At 43.9% G+C, this 15,227-nt stretch overlaps 1 protein-coding gene across 1 annotated transcript in view; it reads right to left on the reverse strand.

The window, feature by feature from the left end:
* The window catches only part of GRAMD2A (GRAM domain containing 2A), a gene marked incomplete at both ends in the record, with an annotated part of 32,905 nt that extends 18,393 nt beyond the window's left edge, over positions 1-14,512 (reverse strand). Inside the window, one exon of the mRNA XM_079700706.1 lies at positions 14,472-14,512. Coding sequence (XP_079556832.1) covers positions 14,472-14,512 — 41 coding nt within the window. The remainder of the gene's footprint in view (positions 1-14,471) is intronic.
* Positions 14,513-15,227: the final 715 nt, after the last annotated feature.

Below are 15,227 nucleotides of genomic sequence, written 5' to 3' on the forward strand. Positions count from 1 at the left end.
GGGAAGGGGTCCTTGTAGAGGGTTTATTAGAGGGTTTATGATGTGCAAAAGCCCTGAGGCCAGATGTGTGTGGCACATATGAGAAACATAAACTGAGCCTTTGTGTCTGGAGGGTAGAGGTGAGTAGTGAAGTGATGAGCAATGAGGCAGGAGAGGTTGACAGGGTTAGATCATGCGGGGTCTTGTGGGCCCCAGTAAGGGTTTTTGTCATTCTCTTAAAAACTATGGGGGGGTCTTTTGCGCTGCAGAAATGAAGTCGGAGACATTAGATATAGCTGCTTACCCCCACAACTGGTTTCTTCTGGGGACTTTGGGCCCTCAGATTTTCAGTATATACAGGAATTGGCTTTTTCTGGAAAATGTATGTGAAAGTGTGATTTTAATATCTATCACTTTTATACTTATATGAAAGTCCATGAATGAAGTTGTTTATAGTAAAAAAAAAAAAAAGAAAAGAAAAGAAGAAAAGCTATGAGGAACCAATGAAGGGATTTAAAAGGGGAAATACACCCTCAACTTTGTACGTTAAAGAGTATGGAGCAGCATCTGTTTGAGCTGGCACCCCCGGGCGTGGTCACAGATCACTCTAATACATAGATTTATTTCAAAGTAATCCAAAGGGTGTGGGGCAGGGGGAGCACAGGATGAGTACTGATGAAATAGGGACAACCTGATGTTGGTGGTTATTGTAGTTGGTGGTGATGAATACATGGGGGTCCCTCCTACAACTCTCCTCCTCTTTCGTATATATTTAGAATTTTCCATGGAGACAGACCAGTTAGGAGACTGTATTCCAGCAGAGATATGAGGTCTCAGACTTGGTGGCAGTGGTGGTGATGGAGGTTGAGGGATAGATTCACAATATATATTTCCAAGTAGAACCAACCTGGACTTGGTGATCAACTGGATGTGGGGCATAAGGTAAGAAGTGTCAAACCTGACTCTAGATTTCTGGCTTAAGCAAGCAGGATACTGCTGTGTTTTGCTGAGGCAAAACAGGGGAAAATATACTGGAAAAAGAACATATTTGAAGGAAACAATCATGAGTTCAGTCTTAAACATGTGTGAGAAACATTTAAGTGGAGATATCAAGTTACATATGAGTAAGGAGCTCAGAAGAAAGGTCCAGGCTGAAGGGATACATTTCTGAGTTATTGGCCCATGGATGGGTACAGGACCTAGGAAGATCCCCCAGGGAAAGTGGGTACATAAAGAAGAGAAGCTATCGGGAAGGGTGCCAAGACCAATTCAACGGGGGACAGAATAGTCTTCAACAAATGGTGCAGGGACAACTAGATATCCACATGCAAAAGAATTAAGTTGGATCCCTATCTCACACCATGTACCAAAAATAACTCAAAAATGTGAGAGCTGGGCTTCCCTGGTGGCGCAGTGGTTGAGAGTCCGCCTGCCGATGCAGGGGACACGGGTTCGTGCCCCGGTCTGGGAAAATCCCATATGCCGCGGAGTGGCTGGGCCCGTGAGCCATGGCCGTTGGGCCTGCGCGTCCGGAGCCTGTGCTCCGCAACGGGAGAGGCCACAACAGTGAGAGGCCCACATATCACAAAAAAAAAAAAAAAAAAAATGTGAGAGCTAAGACTCTTAGAAGAAATCATATGTGTAAATCTTTGTTTGATTAGGCAATGGTCTCTTAAGCTATGACACCAAAAGCACAAGAAACAGAAGAAAAAATAGATAAATCGAACTTCATCAAAATTAGAAATGTTTGTGCTGCTAATGATATTGAGAAGGTGAAAAGGAAACTCAGAATGAGAGAAAATATTTGTAAATCATGCATCTGATAAGGGACTAGTATCTAGAATATATTAAAAACTCTTATGACCTTGCAGATGTCATACTAAGTGAAAAAAGCCAGTCACAAAAATATAAATGCTGTATGACTCCACCTATGTGAAGTACCTAGAGTAGTCAGATTCATAGAAACAGAAAGTAGAATGGTGGTTGCCAGGGGCTGGAGGAGGGGGGTGGAATGGAGAGTTATTTAACGGGTATAGAGTTTCAGTTTTGCAAGGTGAAAAAGTTCTGGAGACTGGTTGCACAACGATATGAATACGTATATTTAACATTAGTGAATTGTACAAATGAACTTAGAAATGGTTAAGATGGTAAATTTCATGTTATGTGTTTTTCTTAACCACAATTAAAATCTTTTTAAAGAACTCAAAACTGAAAAATAAAAAGACAAATAATCCAACTAAAAATGGGCTAATGTTTAAATAAACATTTTTCCAATGAAGATATCAGATGACCAATAAGTACACAAAAAGATGCTCAACATCATTAGTCATCAGGGAAATACAAATCAAAACCACAATGTGATACCACTTCACACCCCTGAGAGACTGTAATTCATATCAGGTGTTGGTGAGGATAAGGAGAAACTGGAGCCCTCACACATTGCTGGTGGGATTGTAAATTGGTGCAACTGCTTTGGAAAACAGTTTTGTGGTTACTCAAATGGTAAAACGTTTACTATATGACCCAGCAATTCTACTCCTAGGTACATATACCCAAGAAAACTGAAAATATATGTACACACAAAATCTTGTACAAGAATGCTCATAGCAAAGGGAACCCTCCTACACTGTTGATGGGAATGTAAACTGGTACAGCCACTATGAAAAACAGTATGGAGGTTCCTCAAAAAACTAAAAATAGAATTCCCACATGATCCAGCAATCCCACTCCTGGGCATATATTCAGACAAAACTACAATTCAAAAAGACACATGCGGGGGCTTCCCTGGTGGCACGGTTAAGAATCTGCCTGCCAATGCAAGGGACATGGGTTCGAGCCCTGGCCTGGGAAGATCCCACATGCCGTGAAGCAACTAAGCCCGTGTGCCACAACTACTGAGCCTGAGCTCTAGAGCCCGCAAGCCACAACTACTGAGCCCATGTGCCACAACTACTGAAGCCTGCGCACGTAGAGCCCGTGCTCCACAACGAGAAGCCACGCAACGAAGAGTAGCCCCCACTCACCACAACTAAAGAAAGCTTGTACACAGCAACGAAGACCCAACACAGCCAAAATTAAATAAATAAATTTATTTTACAAAAAAAGACACATGCGCCCCTATGTTCATAGCAGCACTATTTATAATAGCCAAGACATGAAAACAAGCTAAATGTCCATCAACAGATGAATGGGTAAAGATGTGGTACATATACGCAATGGAATATTACTCAGCCATAAAAAAGAATGAAATAATACCATTTGCAGTAATATGGATGGACCTAGAGATTATCATACTAAGTGAAATCAGAAATAGAAAGACAAGTACCGTATGATATCACTCATATGTGCAGTCTAAAATATGACACAAATGAACTTCTCTGTGAGACAGACTCACAGACACAGAGAATAGACCTGTGATTGCTAAGGTGGAGGGGGGTGGAGGAGGGATGGATTGGGAGTTGGGGATTAGCAGATGCAAACTATTATATATAGAATGGATAAACAACAAGGTCCTACTGTAGAGCACAGGGAGCTATATTCAATATCCTGTGACAAAACATAACAGAAAAGAATATTAAAAAGAATGTATATGTATGTATAACTGAACCACTTTGCTGTACAGCAGAAATTAACACAACATTGTAAATCAACTATACTTCAATTTTTTTAAGTTTTTTAAAAAAGGAATGCTCATAGCATTATAATTATTACCATAATAGCCAGAAAATGGAAACAACCCAAATACCCAACTGATGAATGGATAAGCAAAATGTGGTATACCCATACAATGGAACATAATTCAGCCATACAAAGGAATGAAGTACTGATACATATTACAACATGAATGGACCTTAAAAACATTATGCTAAATGAAAAGCCAGTTACAAAAGACCACATATCGTATGATTCCACGTACAGGAAATGTCCAGTACTGGCAAATCCACAGAGACAGAAAGTAGATCAGTAGTTGCCAGGGGTTGGAGGGAAGGGGAAATGGGAAGTGACTAATGCACATAGGGTTTCTTTTGAAGGTGATGAAACTGTTCCAGAATTAGTGATGATGGTTGCACAACTTTCTGAATACAGTAAAAGCCACTGAACGGCACACTTTAAAAGGATGAATTTTATGGTGTGTGAATTATATCTCCACTAGGAGAATGGGGAAGAGGGAGGGGAAGGAGAGTAGCCTGGGACCTCAAGAACTACAGCACCTAAAGACTGTGTGGGGCTTCCCTGGTGGCGCAGTGGTTGAGAGTCTGCCTGCCGATGCAGGGGACACGGGTTCGTGCCCCGGTCCGGGAAGATCCCACATGCCGCAGAGCAGCTGGGCCCATGAGCCATGGCCGCTGAGCCTGCGCGTCCGGACCCTGTGCTCCGCAACGGGAGAGGCCACAACAGTGAGAGGCCCGCGTACCACAAAAAAAAAAAAAAAAGAAAAAAGAAACAACCAGGTGTATAGGTTGTCATGGAAGCCGAAAGAGTACTTCAAAAAGGAGGAATGGGAAAGCAGTGAAGTTTGCTGAGAGGCCAAACAGCGGGAGGACTGAAAGGCAGTCTAAGTAACTTTAGCAACAAGGAGGGGATCTGCAGCTTTAGCCAGGACCGTTTTGGTGCCCTAGTGGGGGTGTGAATCCAGACTCGGGTGCTAAAGGCCCGTCCCTCCTCCCTCTCTCCCACGCTGCTGACTGCATCCCAGGGACGGACAGTGAGGACAGTCCTCTGAGCACAAGTGAGGGTGCTGCCCAGCACAGCCGGCAGCCCAGGCCACCGGCCAGCTCAGCGCCCCACCAACCTCGGATCCTGCCTTCCTCCCAGTGAAAGACCAAGGAGATTCTGGGGGATGGGACTGTACCTCCCTCTCCTGATTCCCTGAGCGGGATGTCCACAGTCGGGAAGGGAGTGGGTGCTGCCCTTGCCCGCAGCTTCCCTGCCTGGTCCAGCCTTCCCCAGCCATCCTCACCTGACGTTCCTCACCCCTGGCGCATCTCTGCCGCAGCCCGCGAACCACAAGTCCATTTTCTGCGCCAGCCCTTGGAAGGGCTGGGGAGCCCAGCGCCACCCGGCGCCGAGAAGGCAGCCACACCCAGAATTCCAGCACCGCAGGGCCCCGCGCCAGCCCGCCCGGCCCTGCCCTGCCCACCCCTTGGCGGGGGCCGATGGGTCTGTAGGCGGAAGAGCAAAAGCTTGCGTAGACTGGAGCGCTATTGGAAAAACAGCAACCATGCCGGCACCTCTGCTCCCTGGAAAGGGAGCCCGCACCCCTTCCGGGACCCAAACCTGGTAGTTGGCCCGGATTTGGGACGTCCCAGGAGGGTCCAGCTCCGCGCCCTGCCACAGGCTTCTGCTAACCGGGCTCCCCCAAGCCGTGCTCATCTAAGGGTTCTGATTCCCGGGTGATGACCTACTCTTAAAGAGCTTACTGGGTCCTGGTACCTCTCCCTCCAGGGAGAACCCCAGATTGTCCAACTGGTGGAAACCCCCTAGGAATGCCTGCTCTCGCCACTGTTATTCAACATTGTTCTGGAAGTTCTAGCCACTGCACAAAAGAACGAAAAAGAAATCCAAGGTTCATACATTACTGGGGCTGGCCAAATAGTTCGTTCGGGTTTCCTACCATCCTACCAAAAAACCTGAACTTTTTGGCCACCCCAATAAAAAGCAATGATTATTGTTTGAAAGATGGTAACATAAACTAACTAGAGGATACGTCATCAACTGGAAAAATCATAAGAAAGTGGCCCAGATATTCTTATATTTGGGCCATGGGCTAGGCAGAGCTGTGATAAGGATAGACACACAATACACTCTCATGGAGTTAACTGTTATTCTAGTGGTTACAAGATCAATATAAAAATCAATAGTTTCTCAGTAGACCTGCAATAAACAGTTATAAAATATATTTGGGGAAATGATTCTATTCATATGGCAATACATATAATTTACCCAAGAATAAACTTTTAAACTGTAGAGAAATTTATGAGAAGAAAATCACAGACATTTTTAAAATGACACGAAAGAACACTTGAATAAATGGAGAGATAAACTCTGCTCCTGAGTGGGAAGATTGAAAGTTTTAAAGAAGCGAATTTATCCCAAATTTCATGCAATGGCTTTGCCCTACCAGATGTCAGAATAAACTACAAAGCTGGAGCAATTAAAATACTTACTAGTTTAGGAAAAAATGAATAGATCAATAGAACATAAGGGGAGTCCAGAAGATGATCTATGGGTATCTGAGAATTTAGTATATAAGAAAGAAGCTGTTTCAAATAAGTAAGGAAAGAACAGATTGTCCAATAAATGTTCTTGGGGCAACTGGCTACCTCACACCGTTCACAAAGATAAATCCCAGGTAGATTAAACATCCAAATATTTTCTAAATCAATAAAAAACTAAAATAAAATAGAAGAGAATATTAACATACCAAGAAAGGTCTTCCTAAGCAAGATATAAAACCCAGAACACATAAAAGATTTAATTGCATAAAAATTAAAACCCTTTGTACATCAAAATTTAAACTGGCAGGGGGCTTCCCTGGTGGTCCAGTGGTTAAGACTCTGCACTTCCACTGCAGGGGCATAGGTTCCATCCCTGGTCAGGGAACTAAGATCCCACATACCGCAATTCGGTCAAAATAAATAAATAAATAAAAAATTTAAAGGTGATGTAAACCACAAAGGATTGGTGTTTTTAAATGATAATGACTCATCCAAGTCAGAAAGAAAAAGGTAAACAATCTAATAGAAAAGTGGGTAAAGAATATGAAAAGGCAAGTCACAAAAAAAGAAATATCTCTATTACCTATCTTACTGGTAAACACTAAAAAAATTATAGTGCTCAATATTACAGGATGTGGAAAGGATGTGGAAAATAAGCATTCTTATTTTCCATAATGAGACTTGAAACTTAGTTAACCTTTCTAACATATATCAAATTATTTAAGAAATGTAAATCCTTTGATCCTACAACTCCATTTCATGGAACTTGGTACAAGGAAATAAATGGACAAGTAGGCAAAAATTTACATTCCTTTAGTTAACAAGTATGAAGGAAAAGGTGGAAATACCAAAATAATATTTTATCAATATAACAGAGTCTTATGCAATTGACTAAAAGACTAGAGTATAGCTGCATGTGCTAATATGGAAAAAAGTCCAAAATATGTTGTTTAGTGAAAAGTATATATAAGTAACCAAGATATAACCCATTTATAAAATTAAAAGTTCTATATCAAACAACAGTGATTATATCTCAGAGAAGAATTCACTCTCAATAGTTTCTGTTTTGTTTGAACTTATTAAAACAGGGTGTAATACTTTTAAAATCAACAAAAATAATAAAGATATGTAAAAATAAAATAGAAGGGATATCTTTTTTTACTTATTAAATTTCAAAGGCTTAAAAGTTTAATAACATCTACTGTTGATCAACATGTTGCTGAATGGTCAGTCTCACACACTCCTGTGTGAGAGGGCAGTGTGTGAAAATGTACATACATTTGTATGTAGATACTCAACAGATCCACAAATTCCACTTCTAACAATTTATTCTTTGGAAATAACTGAACACAAATTTAAGTGTATAAGAATGTGCACTGAAGTGTAGTTCACTACACTTGTAAAAGAGGGAGAAAAACAATAGGGCATGAACAAATTATGGTTTATTCAAAGAATGAAAGGCTATGTAACTATTAAAATGATATTTATCATTATTTATTAAAACTTATTAAAAATAAGTCTACCACAAAGGATAGCATTATAGAACATTGGAAAAAACATTATATAGAACATAATATATTATAAAATATATTGGGAAGGATGCTCACCAAAATTCTAACATTATTTTCCTCCTTGAGTTGGGATTGTAGGTGTTTCTTTTCTTCTTTATAATTTACTGTAGTATACTTTGCCTAAATTTTTTTTTTTTTTTTTTTTCCTTTTTTGCAGTACGCAGGCCTCTCACCGTTGTGGCCTCTCCCGTTGCAGAGCACAGGCTCTGGACGTGCAGGCTCAGCGGCCATGGCTCACGGGCCCAGCCGCTCCGCGGCATGTGGGATCTTCCCAGACGGGGGCACGAACCCATGTCCCCTGCATCGGCAGGCAGACTCTCAACCACTGCGCCACCAGGGAAGCCCTACTTTGCCTAAATTTTATGATCACAATAAACTATCTTCATTTGGTGAAAGAATGAAAAAAAAAGGAGAAAAACACAGAAAGAAAAAAACTTGTTCCAAAGGCACAGCAATGTTAATAGACACTTCTTAAATTCCAAATTTCTAAAACATGCTTCTTACATGAAAACCCTCAGAATCCAACAGAAAAAGAAACCTTGATTTTAAAAATGAACTTTGCCAAATTCCCACATGTGATAAAACTGTACAAAACACACACACACACACACACACAAATGAATGCATGTAAACCTGGTGAAAGCTGAATAAGGTCAAAGGGATTATATCAATGTCAATTTTCTGGTTGTGCCATTGTTGTACAGGATATTACCACTGGGAAAAATTGGGGAAAATGTACACGAGATCTTTGTATCATTTCACACAATTGCATGTGAATCTACAATTATCTAAAGATTAAAAAGTTTATTTTTAAAAAATGAACTTTGCACCTTGAATAGTAAAAAAAAGACCAAGCTTTTCTTACAGCTGGGTCTGAATCATCAGAGAGACCTGGTCTCAGATTCTCAAAGCTGGAGGAACTGCAGGGAAACTCATCTTTGGTGAGCATCTACTGTGTACCAGGCCATTACACAGCCTGAGAATCTTCGAAGTAGGCCCGATGTAACTCTGTTTTATAGAGAAGAGAGGGAGGCTCAGAGCCAGTAGTAACTCAGCAGTAACTTGTGGAGTAAGGATTTGAATCCAGGTCTTTCTGAAAGCTCAGGCTCTTCCTATTATTATATCACAGTAACTACGTAACCGAGAATGACTTAAAAGGGGGGAATAAAACAACCTTACTCAGTGTTATCCACATCAAGGAACTTAGTGTAAGGAAGTAAATATTCAAGTGGGTGAAAAAAGGGAAAAGTTGCAATTAGGCACAAGACATTTCAAAACGTGCGCCTACATGTAACTGTGATCTATCAGGTATGTCACTGAAGTTCTGATTATTAGAAAGTTCTTTCCAACACCCAAATGGACCTCTCTCTATCTACTGATCCTTCACCAAAGAACAAACTTTTGACATCATGTTCCTTTCTTGATAAAACCAGATCTTCACTGCTGGTGTGACCAGTGCAGAGTCTCTGCAATGACTACTCCTAACCTCTCTTCTCCTGGGTCTGATACTGCAAGACCCATTAGCTTTCCCATTTGCTGCTCTTACATGGGGCCAACAGGTTATTTCCAGTCCTCCCAAGTCTTCCTCCATCATTACGGACCCCGGGTGACAGTCTAATGGACCGTGGAATCCAGGCAAGGGTTGCAGGGAAGGTCTGTGAACTCCTGGAATTTTGGGCAAAACTGTTGTGTCTGAACAAAGGAACATGTCTCTGGAAAGAGAATATTTCACTTTCATTAGATTTTTTTTTTTTAAATGGGCATGACTGTAAGACTTTATTTACAAAAACAGACAATGGGCAGGATTTGGCCTGCTGACCATAGTTTGCCAATTCCTGCGGGCTTCAATTCTCATGATGTAAAATGAAAGAGAGAGAGAGAGAGAGAGATTATTAAAACAACTGCCAAGTATAATTTAAAGTTTCTTCATGGATACATGTATATGTATGGCTGAGTCACTTTGCTGTGCTATATTTTTAATATAGCCTATGACTCCCAAAATGATAGGAAATACAACTTTAATTTGATCAGCAATCAAGTGGGTTTAAAAGATAAACTTCAAAACTGATTACTTTAAAAAAAATAAATACTCAGCTAACAATGAACACCCCTGGTGCTTAGATTATGGTCATGCAATTTCCCAAAAGGGAACCAGTGTTCCTTAGAGAAATGGCTGATTCCAGATTTGGGGCAGGAAATCCACAAATGGGCCTAAAATATCTAATCATACCAGAAAGCAAGGAAGCCATCAAAGACTGTGGTGATGGCACAAGTATTCAGGAGCCAACCTGAAGATAGGGCCAGATGGGACAATTTGAGCATCAATAAGAATAATCTCTACAATGAGCTAAAACACATCAAATATGTTTAAATCCATGAGATCATAATAATACCAAAATGACTCATTGGTCACCTTTGGTGATTACTAGGGACCCATCTCATTATTTTGAAAACCTGTAAATAAAAGGAAAGAGCGGGCTTCCCTGGTGGCGCAGTGGTTGAGAGTCCGCCTGCTGATGCAGGGGACACGGGTTTGTGCCCCGGTCCGGGAAGATCCCATATGCAGCGGAGCGGCTGGGCCCGTGAGCCATGGCCGCTGAGCCTGCGCGTCCGGAGCCTGTGCTCCGCAACGGGAGAGGCCACAACAGTGAGAGGCCCGCGTACCGCAAAAAAACAAACAAACAAATAAAACTAGTAAAAGGAAAGAGCTGAGGATTTATTCTGCCTTTCTAGTATTTGGGTAACCAAATAGTTGAAGAAGGGACATTTCTCTTATAGAAATATTCAAGCTAATAAATAATGAAAGAGTGATAGAATTGGAGTAATACCATTTTGCAATCCCTAATGAAATAATGGGTTTACATGAAATAATCATCAATGGCTGTTAACATGCCCCAAAGAGAAATAACCAGGCCTTATGTGTTTCCTCAAGTGTTCAGTACCTCCTGAATCTGATCAATGTCTAGATCCAACTGCCAATTTATAGGAAATACAGGAGACAGAGGAATATTTTTAAACAGCACCAGCAAACTGGGCAAAGGTATAGGGAAAAAAAATGATTTTTTCCAACAAATAAGTTGCAAGGAAAAAAGAAGAAATGGAAGGGGAATTTATACATTACAAGAGACTACTAGAGACACAGATATATAGATTCAATGTTTCAGCCAATTGTATAAACCTCATTTGAATCCTTATAAAAGTTTTTAAAATGGCACAAAAACATTTACTAGATGATGTGGGAACGTTGCCGACTAGCTATCTGATGATTTTAAGAAGTTATTGTTATTTTTCAGGTGTGAAAATGGTATTGTAGTTATATTTTTAAAAGACCTTATCTTTTATAGGTATACACTGAAATAGATGTGGATGAAATAATATATCTTAGATTTGCTTCAAAATAATCCAGGAGGGAGGGAGAAGGGAGGCCCATGACTTGACAGTTGTTGAAGCTGGGTGATGGGCACACGCTGCTTATTATACTACTCTTCTTGTGTGTGTGTTTGAAATTCTCCACAACGAAAAGATTTAACAATTAAATATATAAACATTTTCAACTTGTTTGGTAAGCAAAGAAGCCCAGTATGAATATGAATATCGATTCTGAGGTATTGTCACTAGGTTATTTCAAAATAAAATTGTTGAATAGTCCTTCAAAGTTCAAAAATTATTTAAAAAATAACATTTTGTGTGGCCCTGGTGATTATGGGCAAGTTTCAAATAATTTGATTAATGTTAACATAAATTAGAAATATTTAATTTTTTTTCTTTACACGAGGGAGTGAGAAAAACATTCTTACAATCAGTCACAGCTGTTTGCTCAGGCATCCCACCCATGCTGCTGTTCTGACCCTAAGCCACCAATGACCCCAAGACACCAGTGAAATGAAATAGCAGTATGAATTTGACAATTATTTAATATACCATGAGGTGCCAGGTCAACACGTCAGAAGGAAAAGCAATTTGTGTTTGATTTAAACTAATTCTTTATATGCTTTTTAGTCCATATTTTTTTGACGGTGAAATAGATCAGGATAAGCTTTATTACTTTGCCAGGCAAAGGGGGACACAGCAGGCTCCTGCCTCAAAAAACTACGTTTTCCCCTTTAGTTCATATTTTTAAAGAATAGTCCCAGCCAAAACCAACGTCCTATTTAAAAATTAACAATGTGATTTTCTAGTGGTTTTAAACATCATCTGAGGAAACTCTAACTTAGGACAAGGACTTAAAGATTGGCTCAACCTCCACAGGTTATTAAAACACTCCAGTCCTAAATTATGACCAGGCACTTGTAAACTAATGAAAATGTGTAGTTGTAGTGGGGAGAAGGGAGACACCAGCCTGCCCCGCGGAGGCTTATATTCATGGGAACAGTGCCTTCCTTCATGCTGTAGCTGGCAGGGACTCCTCGGGGAGGCAGGTACTTCTTAATTACAAAGGAAGCTCCGTTCCGGGGGCTTCTGCCCTCCGCCTCCTCCTTCCTTTCCTACGTTAGTAAACAGCAGGGGAATTAATCAAAGCTTCAAAGGTTGGTGATAACATGTGGTGACAGACTGGTGCCCTGTGGCCCAGGTGAATAGCAGCACAGTGGCCAAGACTGACTTCTTGCCAAACTTACCCTTGCATAAGAGATGGCTGCAGAATTGGGGGGAATTATTTTCACTTCTCAGGAAAGGAGAAAAGCAAATTATTTTCTGGTGTCCGGACTCAGACACTTGACACCAAAGTGGAATGCTGCATGGGTCTCGACTTCATGGGCTTTCCATAGGTAGTCATAGCAACGAAGTAATTATGTAAAGAGATAAAATACCTTCAGAAATCAAGGGGGAAACAGGCTAGTTAGCAGAGTCACTGAATGGCTGCATGGAGAAGGCCTTTAAGGAGCCTACAATCCAATCTCCTTACCTTATGATGGCAAAGCAGGCCCAGAGAGGGGACTTGTCCCAGGTCACAGCAAAATAGGAACTTCTGATGAGACAGGCTCTTCATGCTGGTCTGATAAGCATGGTATGTGGGATTCAAGGGCCAAAGCCACGACTTAACCAGGTTGACTAGGGGGGGGCTACCCAAGCACAGGCACCGTGGAGGAGGTTGAGGGAGGCTGGCTGGCATAGCCCATCTTGAGTACTGCTGACCTCAGCCTCAGGGGGTCATCCTAGGTGGATGGGTTGGCACACAGATCCTTCTGGTCTGCACTAAGGCTTTGAAGACTCGCCTAAGCTCAGAAATTTCAAAGCAACCAGTAACATCAAGGCATGGATAGGATCTGGGCTGTCCCCTCTAGGCTATTCAGAAAATTCTCCCAAAGGCAAGTCAGGAAGGAGAACTTGGATTTGGCCCCAGCAGAAATGCTCCTGGAAACTCAGGAGCAGCTTCTGTCAGCTTCTGTGCTGACATGATGCGCTCTAGATCTGCCCATTTGCCCCAGAGATGTGCACTGCTTAACTGGTCCTGTCAAACCATAACCTCAGACCTGAGAGTGTCTGTCAGCGTGGTAAGAGGACTGCGGAAGGAGCATACTGGCCCCCTCACTGCAGGATGGGAAGGACACCCTCTATGCCACCTCTCCCTGCAACCCCATAAGTCTTCGCTCTGAAAGGAACTGGACTTCAGAGTCAGCTAGGGGGTGTACACCGGGGCAAAGGCATCACGGATTGTCAGGACATTCTCTCATTCCTTAGGAGCCGGATTCCTGCAAGGATGAGTGGGGCAAGCAAAGCAAAGAAGGGCAAATGCCAGTGGGGTAGGGCCTCACCAGCCTCTTTGAAGACAGGACAGAGGGAGCCCTTAAACATTCCACCAGTTCCATGTACTTGTGTGGACTGGGCACTGGGCTCACACCACATTCACCCTATCTGTCCCCGTGCTAGATGGCCAGCCTTCAGAGCTCAGGCTGTGGGGTTTGGGACTGGGGCAAGGGCAGGAACTTACAGCTTCATCCACTGGCTCTGTCTTCCCCAAATAATCCTACCTGCAGGGCCCCAGACTTCATGGGGCAGAGGCCACAATTCTTGGTGCCACCTGAAGCATCACCTCCTGCCTGCCCTGCCTCCCTGCCCCTTGCCCAGCTGCAAGAACTTTCCTTCCTCCGAGGGTGTCCGTGGAACAGATCTCGAGGCTGAGAGACGCCCCAGCCTGCCCGACGGCGAAGGGCCTGACGGATGGGTGCGGCCGAGTCGTCCTGGGGCAGCTCCACGCTGCCTCCCAGGCAACCGAACGCCGCTACAATTGCAGACCCGTTTGGAAGAGAGAGGCTGACCCTTTCGGGGGCCAGAAGGGAAGCGCCAGCCCTCGGGTGGGGGGCAGTCAGGATTGGGGGTCTATATGGCTGGGGAATGAATGAATGAATGCCCAGCGACGGCGGCGGAGGAGAGTGATGATGGACCACGGGAGGTATTCCGAGGGGAGGAGCCCTCCACCTCCCTGATACCGCCTGGATGTCCCTCATCCTACAGGTTCGAACCCCTCGCGCGAAGCGCCTACAGCCTGACATCCTGCCCCAGCGCGAACACCTCTTAGCCCGGGAAGCGCCAGGGCCCGCGCGGCGCAGGTCTGGAGTGAAGCCCGCATTCCGGCGGGCCAGGAAGCGCCTGCCCCGCGGGTAGAACGCGCCGAGGCGCAGCGGCCTCCGGGTCCCGCCGGGCAGCGTCCCTTCGAGGCGGCCTCTGGGCCCTGGAGCCCGGTCCGCGGGTCGCAGCTCCTTACCTGCCCACCTTGGCGGCCTCGCCCGGGCTCAGAGCAGTCATCGCGGAGCCTCCAGCGAGCGCCGGGGACCGCGCCGCAGGACCGAATGCCCACTCCCGACCGCCTCGGATGACACACCCCCGACCGCCTATTGGCTGCTCGCGCGGGACGGGCACAGCCCATTGGTTGTTCCTCCCTCTCTCCAGATCCAGGTGGGGCCCCAAGCTCTGCTCGGATCCTAACCCGGAGGACGGCCTGGGTCGGCACCCTCTGCTCTTCCCAGCGAGGGCCTTCGGTGCCTGCTCCAGGTTCTCCCTCTTTAGCCATTTAGTCTCGGAGCCCGAAGCCCTTTGCAGAAACCCATTCCTCCCAAAACCTCCCAACGCTAAGCTTCATGGCAGTTTCAATTTCTCTCCACACCAGAGAAGTGAGGACATGAGTAGGGAACACCAGTGGGGATTTTGAACAACTCCGGCGCTGGAATGATTTCATGTGCTTTCCCCAGAGTTGGGGACTTTACAGTGCCTCCCCAGGCAAAAATCTTTTGGAGGTGTCTGGAAAGGGACTGCAGATGGCCAGAAATCGAGTAGGAAAGCACAGGCAGAAGAGCTCAGTGTGACAATGAACCTGGGCTGTGGGCTCCTTCCCTCTTATCCCCACCAGGAAAGGCTTGGTCCTTCAGAGTGGTCAGGAGAGAGGAAAGGTGCCAGATTTAGTTCCCTTCCCAACCCTCCCCCCCTTCCTTGAGCCTGCTGTATCATAGCGGGAGGGCATTGG

This window comes from Hyperoodon ampullatus, assembly GCF_949752795.1.
Source record: "Hyperoodon ampullatus genome assembly, chromosome: 3".
Taxonomy (NCBI): domain Eukaryota; kingdom Metazoa; phylum Chordata; class Mammalia; order Artiodactyla; family Ziphiidae; genus Hyperoodon; species Hyperoodon ampullatus.